General features: G+C 38.7%; 1 protein-coding gene across 3 annotated transcripts in view; it reads right to left on the minus strand.

Annotated features, from left to right (window-relative positions):
* Nucleotides 1–12,195, minus strand: part of LOC115213802 (transient receptor potential cation channel subfamily M member-like 2) — a 161,042-nt gene that overhangs the window by 57,531 nt on the left and 91,316 nt on the right. For all 3 annotated transcript variants that reach the window (XM_029782671.2, XM_029782672.2, XM_036504463.1), the window contains 5 exons: nt 11,374–11,578; nt 10,438–10,633; nt 8,031–8,178; nt 4,140–4,233; nt 3,295–3,422 (listed from right to left, as the gene is read on the minus strand). In XM_029782671.2, the coding sequence (XP_029638531.1) occupies nt 3,295–3,422; nt 4,140–4,233; nt 8,031–8,178; nt 10,438–10,633; nt 11,374–11,578 (771 nt within the window). The remainder of the gene's footprint in view (nt 1–3,294; nt 3,423–4,139; nt 4,234–8,030; nt 8,179–10,437; nt 10,634–11,373; nt 11,579–12,195) is intronic.

Here is a 12,195-nt window from a genome sequence, read left to right on the forward strand (position 1 = left end):
GACGCATGCACACACACACACATGTGTGTACATATGCATAACATCAACATCATCATCATCATCATTGCTGTTTAATATCTACTTTTCCTTGCTTGCATGGTTCACACAGAATTTTGTTGCAGAGGCAGACTTTCTACAGCCGGATGCTCTTCCTGTTGCCAATCCTCCACCATTTCCAAGTGAAGGAATATTCTCCCATGGCCAGACATGTTTACACAGAAGCCTGGAAATGAATAATGCCACTTGTATGATGCTAATGATGACGATGATGATGCTTAATTTCAACTGTCACACATACATACATACACACACGTGCACATGCACACACACACACACACACACACACATACACACATGACAGCCTTCTTTCAGTTTCCATCAATAAATCTATTTACAAACAAGACTTTGGTCATCCAAGGGCTATAATAGAAGACACCTGTCTATGCTTGAGTGGATCATTAGAAATAGTAGTAAATAACTTCTGTTACCAAGGAGACCAAGTTAGCAGTGGAGGGGAGGGAGTTCTGAAAGTGTAGTTGCAAGGATAAGAATAGGCAAAGTTCAAAGAGAGCTTCTACCTTTGTTGGTAACTAAGGGCTTCTCCTTCCGAGTGAAAGGTAGATTGTATGATGCCTGTGTATGTGCAGCTATGTTACATGGCAGTAAAATGTGGGCTTTGATTATTGAGGACCTGTGAAGGCTTGAAAGAAATGAAGCTAGCAAGCTCTGCTGGGTGTGTAATGTCAGCGTACACACACGACAGAGTGTAAAATGATTTAAGAGGAAAAACTGGGTATAAGAGACATCAGATGTTGTGTGCAAGAGAGAAGACTGTGCTGGTTTGGTTATGGGATGCGTATGGATGAGGAGAGCTGTGTGAAGAAGTGCTGAGCTGTAATTGGGGGGGGGGACCTGTGGAAGATGTAGACCCAGAGAGACATGGGACAAAGTTGTGGAGAAAGGATCTTTGGATGCTGGGTTTCACTGAGGAAATGACAAGGGCCAGGGAGACGTGGTGATCTGCTGTATTTGATAAGGTGGGTCAAGCTGAGTAAAATCTTCCACACATGCGGGCTTGTCCAGTCAGGTGCCACTTAAAAAGCACCCATGCTGGTGGCATGTAAAAGACACCCATGTTGGTGGCACGTAAAAGGCACTCGGGACACTCTGTTAAGTGGCTGACATTAGGAAGGGCATCCAAATGTAGAAACCATGCATCAATAGACAGCTGGAGTCTGGACAGCTCCTTGCTAGCCAGCTCCATATCAAACCATCCAACTCATGCCAGCATGGAAAACAGGCGTTAAATGATGATGGTGATATATATATCACCATCATCATTATAATCATCATCACCATCATCATTGTCATCATCATAATCATCATCATCATCACCACTATCATTTAACATCCATGTTCCATGCTTGCATGGTTGGATGATTTGACAAGGATCTGCTGAGTCAAAGGACTACATCGTGCTCCTGCATCTGGTTTGGCATGGTTTCTATGACTGGATGCTCTTCCTAATGGCAACCACACACACATGACAGCTTTCTTTCAGTTTCCATCTACAAATCTACTTACAAACAAAACTTCAGTCAGCCAAGGGCTATAACAGAAGACACTTGTCTAAGGTGCCACACAATGGGACTGAACTTCAAACCACATGGTTAGGAAGCAAGCTCATACACACACACACACACACACACACACACATATATATATATATATATATATATATCATCATCATCATCATCATCGTTTAACGTCCGTTTTCCGCGCTAGCACGGGTTGAACGGTTCGACCGGGGTCTGGGAAGCCAGGAGGCTGCACCAGGCTCCAGTCTGATCTGGCAGAGTTTCTACAGCTGGATGCCCTTCCTAACGCCAACCACTCCACGAGTGTAGTGGGTTGGCGTTAGGAAGGGCATATGGGTCAAAATAGTTTGAATCAAATTCGTTGGTACTCTTGAGTTTCAAGTGTGATGTTAGTCATCAGACAACAAATTTGAATCAAACTGTTTTTATCCATACATGTAACTTACAATAAATTGGTTTGAGTGTCCCTCTTTCGTTTGTCCCCTCATTCATATATATATATTTATCATATATGTATATGTATATATATATTTATCTATGCCTTGCTTGTGATCATGATTCTAGCAGTCCATTCCCTATCTGATTAAGTTGTCATGAGTCGACTCACTCAGTTGTCACCAAGTGACTACTGATTTTTGCTTGGGGTTCTTGCTTTTATAACTATCCAGAAGGATAGACATATAGTTGAGAACAATGGGCTTCGTTAGTGTACTGTGATATCTCTATTCTAGCTTTTGGTGAAGTAGAAGCGGTTATAACGGTCAAGTGGTGAAGACATTATTTCAGCCTAGTTAAAGGCATCTGGCAAATGTAAAACTGCTGTCAGAGAAAAACCATTGTGCCATCACGAGAAAAGTTGTGTTGAACTGTTAATTTAAATTTGGCTATGGTGGATCGAATCCACTTCATGCCTGGAAGATTGATCGAGTGATTCATCCATCCAGCCATCCATCCATATATATATGTAGTACTCAACAGAAAAATGTCAAGTTATGAGTATACATAAGCAATATGAGTAAATTACTGATCTATTTTAAAGTTTTGTGTCAGGATCTTATTGAGGCCTCATAGCTTGATATATTTAGAGATTTTTATAAAAAACTAGCAGTATCGCCCGGCGTTGCTCGGGTTTGTAAGGGAAATAACTATATAAACATTTTGAGAGAGTTATAGCCAAAAAATAGCAAAAAAATACATTTAAAATGGAAAAAAAATGATCGTAATTTTTTTTTAAATCGTTGACTCATCGTAGACATTTTTAGAGAGTTACTTCCCTTATATAATAGCGAAAAAATGCATTAAAATGGAAAAAATTATGGTAAATTTTTTTTAAATCGTAGACTCATCGTAGACGCGCGCTAATACCCAGAAGGGCTCGATATGAATCACGACTATAAGATACCCGGTTTTGGTTAAACTGCACCGCAAAATGTGGGAGTAATTAGGAATCTAAATCGTAGGAAACAGACACACAACTTCACTTTTATATATAAAGATATATTTAAGAAGAACATTTCTAAAAGCTTTCATTTTTGTTCTGATGAATGCCACTTGACAAAAAAACCCAAAAAAACTGTGAATTGTTCTGCTGTGATGCATATAGCTCAGATGTGGAGATTACACACACACACACACAGATGATAAGTGAAATGTCACAGCAATAATTCCAAGATTAAATAAAACTAATTTTTGTTACTTTTAATTTGCCAAATTCTTCTCTTTGGAATATTTCCGAGCAAGCCAGATCAGGTCGATTCCAGTCCAAGGTCAGCTGTAAATCTTTGTATAACTGTTCCCGCCATTGCGACCCGGAAAGGATTTTAGCTGCAACAAAGTAAAGACAAAACAATAATTAAAAACATAATCTTACTTAATTAAAACTGAAAATGTGAAACAAGTAAAGCAATAAAAATCTATGCCATTTTAATCCCGAGCAAGGCCGAGTATCTCTGCTAGTAATTAGTAAAATAGGCACAGGCGTGGCTTTGTTGACACGAGTTCACTTCCCAACCACATGGCTCTGGGTTCAGTCCCACTGCATGGCACTTTGGGCGAATGTCTTCTACTTTAGAAGACATTTGCCCAAGGTGCCTTGCAGTGGGACTGAACCCGGAACCACAGGGTTGTAAAGTGCAAGCTTCTAAACCAGACAGCCATGTCTGCACCTATGAGCAATTAGTAAAATGGGAATTAATAAAATTATAACAGTAATTAGAAAGGAAAAAGAATCAATAGAAATTGGTAGACAAAAACATCAGAACAGCAGCTGTCTCAGTATGGGTTATTAATTGGAGGGACATTGCCCATCACTTTGGCTATGGGGGAAATGATGGTGGTGGTGGTGGTGGGTGGCAGATGGTGGGGTGACAGTGCTGGGGAGGTGGTGATGGTGGGAGTGAGAGTGTATCGAAGTTAGTTGCAATGAAGACAGTGATGATGATGATGATGATGACAACATAGACACTCAACAACAACAAAAACAAAAACAACAACAACAACAACAACAACAACAACAACACTCATAAGACATTGTGTACTTACATCGGAATAAAGCCTTCAGAATATATTTATCAAGGTCCTTCAGGTTGGAATCCCATCCTTTTGTGTTGACGAAGGTGAGGAATGTTTGTTCGCCCTGGGGACAGAGAGATTAAAGGTTAAAGTTTAATGAAGACGGCATTAAAGAACAAAGGTCAATGGTTAAAATATGGAACAGCAAGAGAACAGCACATTGTGTTCTACCATGTTGCCCTAATTTTACCCCAGTGTTATGCAAATGTTACCCCATTGTTCTCCCTCTTTTTGACAATATTATGCCGATTTTCCCTTGTTATCCCACTCTGATATTCTCCCTGAAATTTCTCCTCATGTAAAGCAGGGCAACAAGATCGCCAGGACATATTAAGAGAAACCATCTGAAGTGAAAGAAGCGAAAACTTCAGCAGTGTTTTCTGTTCTTTAAAATTTGAAACCCAGCAGAAACCCAGGATGGAATTGTCAGACTAAGGTCTGACTGTCCATTTGTGTGTTTGTCCCCTTGGGTCAAAGGAATACATGAATCACAATTAGAGACATGGGCCATGATGTAGAGAGTGACTTTTGTGTTGCAGCGTAGGAGATTGGTCAGAGGAGGTTTTAGGAAATGTGACCTGTGGTCAGAGGGCGCCACAATGGACTTGTAAACCCAAATGATCAGCAAAGGCCCACAGCCATACTGGAACTGTGCCTGGTGGACGTCACTGAACTGAGATAAAGGACATGAGATTGACAATACAAGATAGAAAGTCTAGTTGTTATATTAGTTGGAGGAAAACACAGTTTGGAGCTGAATTTCCTGAGGAACTGGGAAGATTAAGGAAAAACAAGGAAAACAAAAAGAAGGAAAATCAAAGGTGACAAAAGTCTGCGGACTATGATCAGAGCAAAAAGTCTGGGGATGGCAAAGGAGATATATCTTTAGGTGCACTATCAGAAGCAGACGAGCAGGAACCTCCCTCCTTAACAGTGCCAAACTGAAGGATCAACCCTTTCGATAAAAAACTGGCACTACCACTCTGTGTTCTTTTTTTTTCCTTTATTGCCCACAAGGGGCTAAACATAGAGGGGGACAAACAAAGGGATTAAGTCAATTATATCGAGCCCAGTGCATAACTCGTACTTAATTTATCGACCTCGAAAGGATGAAAGGCAAAGTTGACCTCGGCGGAATTTGAACTTAGAACGTAAAGACAGACAAAATACCGCTAAGCATTTCGCCCAGCGTGCTAACGTTTCTGCCAGCTCGCTGCCTTGTTCTAGTTGATCTGATCAACAGAAGAGCCTGCTCATGTGATTAACATGCAAGTGGCTGAGTACTCCACAGATACATATATTCTAAACATAGTTTTCACAGAGATTCAGCAGGACACAGAATGTGACAAGACTGAACCCTTTGAATTACTGGTACAACTCGTTTTTTCCAGCTGAGAAATAAAGTGTTCAACTCAAGGATCCAATGTGCCACCAGGAATTGAAATCACAACCATACAATTCTGACCCGAATATCCTAACCACTTAGCTATGAGCCTTTATCCCACTCTGTTGTGTAAGGGGCAAGAAATAATGATTTCAGATGAAAATTCCTAAAAACTCTGTGAAAATGTGAAAAGAAAACGATCACTGACAAAGAAAAACTTAACGTAAAACAACAAAAACTTGAGAGAAGAAAGACTTTCTCGTTAATGATAATGAAATCTTGTCTGAAGAAAATAACAAAGAAAATGAAAAGAATGAAAATCAAACAATTAGTTAATAGAGAAAATTATGTATCTCAGCTGTCATACACAACGGGAAGAAGTTAGAATGACACAAAAATAGATTCGGAGTATAAACAATATGCAAAAAATAGGTTACTAGCAAATGTTAATTGAAGCCAGTACACAAAACTTATAAGAGAGTAGCCTTAAAATGCTGCTGTTCTTTAATATTGAATGTCTTAAAAAATGCTTAGGGGTACTTTTGGTTGCACTTGAACACCATTTGAGAAATGGTGAAATGAACAGGATTATAGAATGCCCTAACTCAACCAAGCTTGAAATCTACTGAAGTAATGATATATTCCTCTAACCCATGCTAGCATGAAAAAACAAAAGTATAAATGAATGAACAAACAAAAACATTATTATTATTATCATCATCATCATCATATTATTATTATTATTATTATTATTATTATTATTATTATTATTATTATTTATTACTATTATTATTATTATTACTATTATTATTATTATTATTATTATTATTATTATTATTACTATTATTATTATTTATTATTATTATTATTATATTATTATTATTATTACTATTATTATTATTATTACTATTATTATTATTATTATTATTATTATTATTATTTATTACTATTATTATTATTATTACTATTATTATTATTATTATTATTATTATTATTATTATTATTATTATTAAGGTAGTGAACTGGCAGAATCATTAGCACCCCAGGCAAAATGCTTATTGGCATTTCGTCCATCTTTATATTCTGAAATCAAATTCCTCTGAATCCATCTTTGCTATTCATCCTTTTGGGGTCATTAAAATAGGTACCAGTTCAACACTGGGACTGATGTAATTGACTAAACCCCTCCCCTCAAAATTCAGGCCTTGTACCGATAGTAGAAGGGGTTATTATTATTATTATTATTATTATTATTATTATTATTATCATTATTATTATTATCATTATTATTATTATCATTATTGTCATCATCATCATCATCATTATTACTATTAAGCTATTGCATGCGAATTTAGTTTTCAGGTATTTTATTTTGAGGTTTGGAAACAATAAGTCTCCTCGAATCTCAAGAATCTTCCTTAGGATTCTTACAGAATATAAGAATGGCACTTTTCTGCCGGTCGACATTGCAAGTCTTAATTCCAGTTTCCTTTAGTCTTTTAGCTGCCAGCTACACCAGTTACCACAGGAATAATTGTGGTTTCTATCTTCCACACACTATTATCATCATCATTATTTATTGTCTTTGCACAGCTTCTAATGCTGGAGATGTACTACGGTGTCAGCTGTTCACTACCAGTGAACCAAGGTAACACCTCTTCTTTCTTGAGCACCATCCAGAGTAATCATCATTATTATTATTGTCTTTGCACAGCTTCTAATGCTGGAGATGTACTGCGGTGTCAGCTGTTCACTACCAGTGAACCAAGGTAACACCTCATCTTTTTCAAGCACCTTCCGGAATATTCGAACGGTTCCAAGTAATGCTGTTTTCTCCAAGTGCTCCACTCTTATTGCAGCCCCTATTTGTTCCATGTACTTTTAGAGATGTTTATTCACTGTTCCTAGGACTTGGACAATTATTGTTACTACTACCACCTTTTTCATCGACCACAACCACTTAACCTCCCAAGCTAACTTGTCATATCTCTCAACTTTTCTTTCTTCCTTATCGCATACGTTGTTGTCAGCTGGGCTTACTATGTCTATGATCCAGCATCATTTGCTTTCTTTCTCAATTAACACTATGCCTGGCTTCCTGTTCTCTATCTCATGGTCGCACTGAATCATAAATCCCATAGGATCTTTGCTTATCATTTTCAACGATGCCTTCGGGTTTGTGGTTGTACCAAAGTTTTTCCTCTGTCAAGTCCATATTTGTTGCTTGCAACAAGAATTATTATTGTTGTTATTATTATTATATTATTATTATTATTATTATTATTATTATTATTATTATTATCATCATTATCATTAATATTATTATTATCATTATTATTATTACAATAATAATAATTATTATTAATATTATTGCTATTGTCATTATTATATAACTAATTAGCAAACTCATTAGAGACAGTAATTAGTGACAAGAGAATCTCGTTATCTTTGCAACAATTTATGCCTAACTTACCAACCTCTTGAGAATATTTGACACATTCTAAAATCTTGTCACGAAATGCATTTCTGGCAATATCGTTCTCTTTGAAGTCATCGGGGAATGTTTTTGAAATTCTTTTAATCAGTTCTGGTTTCAAGGAATTATCGGTAAAGTCCTGGTCACTTCTGTGAATGGAACGCAAACAAATTTTACCTTTAAATATTTCCATGGTATAAACTTTTACATTATATAACACAAAGATATGGCTGTCTGCGTAATGTGACTCCACCACCACCACCATCATCACCACCATTCCCATCACTACCACTATGGATATAAAACTGAGGGTCCAGTCTGGTATGTCTTCACCATTATCTTGGTTTCTTTCCATCTGGAGTAACCAAGTATTGTCCTTACGGTAAGACACGTGTTCTTGTCTCATTATCATACTTTAACCCCTTATCCCCTGGCAAAGGGCCACTTCCCTGACTACTCCTACACTGCTCTCAGTTAAGGGCTCTTATCTTGCAAGTTACTTGGTGACCCCACTGGTGCTGGTGCCATATAAAATGCATTCAGTGCACACTCTGCCAAGTGGTTGGCATTAGGAAGGGCATCCACCTATAGAAGAAACAACACCAAAGTCAACGCTAGAGCATGGCGCAGTACTGTAGTTTGCTGGTTCCTCTTGAAGCATCTAATCCACACAATCATGGGCAACACAGGTCAAATGGGGACAATGAACTCTCCCTTTCAGTGTGTCATTCCACCACAATCTGAAGAATTAATATAAAATTTTCCACACCCAACTTTGATACACACACACACACACACACACCATCATCATCATTTAACATCCGTTTTCCATGCTGTCATGGGTTGGACGGATTGACTGAATACTGGTAAGCTGAGGAGCTGCACCAGGTTCAAATCTGATCTGGCATGGATTCTTTAACCAGATACCAATCACTCCAAGAGTGTAGCAGGTGCTTTTTACGTGCCACCTGTATGGGTGCCAGTTCTGTAACACCAGCATTGGCCACGACTATGATCTCGCTTGCCTTGACAGGTCTTCTCAAACACGGTATATTGTCAAAGGTCTCATCCACTTGTTGCTGCCTGTGTGGGGCCCAAAGTTCAAAGGGTGCTTTTTACATGCCAGTTATGTAACACTGCATTGGCCACGAAATTTAAAACTGCCTCACCATTTCTCATCCTAACCACCTCTACCCCACCCCACCATACCCCACCTCACCTCCAATCTACAGGAAAATATCTTGAATACTATGGTGACCCTTTTCACTTCCTATCTAAGGAACCCAGCTCCAATAAACTAAATCTTCTTTCCCTCTCTGCACTTTTGACCTGGGGGGTTTGTTTTTTTAATGAATTTTGTTCTGAGTATTATATATGCACTCTTCAAGTCCATATTAGGCAAGGAACATTTACACTATGTTTGTCTGTCTGCTTCTCTCTCACTCTCTCTCTCTCTATCTATCTATCTATGTCTTTCTATCTATTTCTAAATATATATATATATATATATATATTATATATATATATATATATATATATATACAGAGTGGCTGTGTGGTAAGTAGCTTGCTTACCAACCACACAGTTCCGGGTTCAGTCCCACTGCATGTCACCTTGGGCAAGTGTCTTCTACTATAGCCTCGGACCGACCAAAGCCTTGTGAGTGGATTTGGTAGACGGAAACTGAAAGAAGCCCGTCGTATATATATATATGTATATATATGTGTGTGTGTGTGTGTGTTTGTGTGTCTGTGTTTGTCTCCCCAACATCGCTTGACAACCAATGCTGGTGTGCTTACGTCCCCGTTTTTTAGCAGTTCGGCAAAAGAGACCGATAGGATAAGTACTAGGCTTACAAAGAATAAGTCTTGGGGTCGATTTGCTCGACTAAAAGGTGGTGCTCCAGCATGGCCGCAGTCAAATGACTGAAACAAGTAAAAGAAAGTAAAAGAAATATATATATATATATAAACATACATACACACAGACCTTCAACGGTACATACACACACACACTCTTATTATTGGGATAGGTTCCCAATATTAAATATACACATTCATAAGATGTGTGTGTGTGTGTGTGCATGTGTATGTGAATGCGTGTGCATGCATGCATGTGTGTGTGTGTGGTGTGTGTTTGTGTATGTACATGTGTATGTATATGTGTGCATGCATCCATGTATATATGCGTGTGTGTATGTGTGTGCATGGTGTGTGTGCATGTATGTACATGCATACATGTGTGTATGTGTGTGTGTGTAAGTGCATGTGTATGTGTGTGCATGCATCTGTGTGTGTGTGTGTATAAGTGCATGTGTATGTGTGTGCATGCATCTGTGTGTGTGTGTGCACGTATATATATACGTAACAGTCCATCATAATGTTTGTAGTGCTTTTCTAAAATGTTACCTTTCTTGCAATTCTTCGTAGGTATAAGCTACAAGATCTGCCGCTCCACCGATTCCTTTCAGCACCAACACAGGCATCTTGTTTTTCAGGAAGAAGAGAATATGATCGATGCTTTTTGGTCCTCCTTGAACTAATAAACCAACAACCGGAACCGAAGCTGCAGGTGTTTCTGTTTGCATTTCCATTTCAAACGATTCTGAAAGTAGAAACATTTACACAAAATAAAAATCTGGTGTATGCAATCGGAACAGTATTTATTTAAAATAGCCATCTATGTATCATACCAAATGTATAAGTAGCTTGTCTACCAACCGCATGGTTCCGGGTTCAGTCCCACTGCGTGGCACCTTGGGTAAGTGTCTTCTACTATAGCCTCGGGCCGACCAAAGCCTTGTGAGTGGATTTGATAGACGGAAACTGAAAGAAGCCTGTCGTATATATGTATATATATATATATATGCGTGTGTGTGTTTGTGTGTCTGTATTTGTCCCCTAGCATTGCTTGACAACCGATGCTGGTGTGTTTATGTCCCCGTCACTTAGCGGTTCGGCAAAAGAGACCGATAGAATAAGTACTAGGCTTACAAAAGAATAAGTCCCGGGGTCAAGTTGCTTAATTAAAGGCGGTGCTTCAGCATGGCCGCAGTCAAATGACTGAAACAAGTAAAAGAGTAAAGAGTATGGTCAGTAGGTCAGTTATTGCATTATTTGTCCTGAGGTAACATCTCACATGGACATGCTGTGTTAAAAGCACAATGTCAGGGGGAGAATAAACTTTATCCCGACGATAATCAGCAAGAACACCAGACACAACCAGTATAAGTTTTATTGACCCTCCCCCCACTGCCCCGCTCCGAAAGAGGAAAGGCAAAGTTGGCCTTGAAGGGAATACTAGGAAGTAATAAAATGCCACAGAAACATATGTTAGGTACTTACCATTACTGAAGAATCTCTTGAAGCGATGAGGTCGTCCGAGTTCTGACCCTAATCTGTATTCTAACAAACAACGAAAATGAGTAAATATTGACCTTTCTCCAACTTCGTCTTCCACAAGAATGAGGTGGGTATGGTCAGGATTCAGGTCATAGCAGTTGGAGTTTGGTTTGTGACCTTCATTTTTTATCACAATTGGGCCATCATACTGGAAGAGAAAGGAAATGTTTTGGAGAGGAGAGAATTTCTTTGAAAAGTGAAAAATGCTAATGGAGAAGCAAATGGTCAACTGATATTCTGATTTCCACCCTCAGAGTGATTTTCTGTGAGGCAGAGATTGGAATTTCTTTAGCTTTGGTTATGGTTAGCCCACATTATTCTGGAAGGAGCCTAGGGCTGGTTTCCTGGTTTCTCAGGTTTATGATATATTCCTCCCTGGCTGAGACACTGGTCAGTTGCAGTGTTACTCATTTTTGCCAGCTGAACAGACTGGAGCAATGTGAAATAAAGTGTCTTGCTCAAGGACACAACACCTCGCCCGGTCCGGGAATTGAAATCATAACCTTGCAATCATGGGTCCAACACCCTAACCACTAAGCCAAGTTTTGGTAAGACTTTTGAAGGATGCAAACATTAACGATGGTAAGATTTGAACCAAGAAGCCACAGAGGTCCAATCAAATACTGCCCTACCATGGCCCTCCCTCCCAGTTTTGCCAATTCCCACTCGTCTAGATTGTGCTGTAGCATGACCGGTTTAAACAACCATCTTTAAGAACAAAACTACAATCTCTATCACTGTAATAAGCAGAAAACTTAACCAGCC

The sequence above is a fragment of the Octopus sinensis genome, linkage group LG7 (assembly GCF_006345805.1).
Source record: "Octopus sinensis linkage group LG7, ASM634580v1, whole genome shotgun sequence".
Lineage (NCBI taxonomy): Eukaryota > Metazoa > Mollusca > Cephalopoda > Octopoda > Octopodidae > Octopus > Octopus sinensis.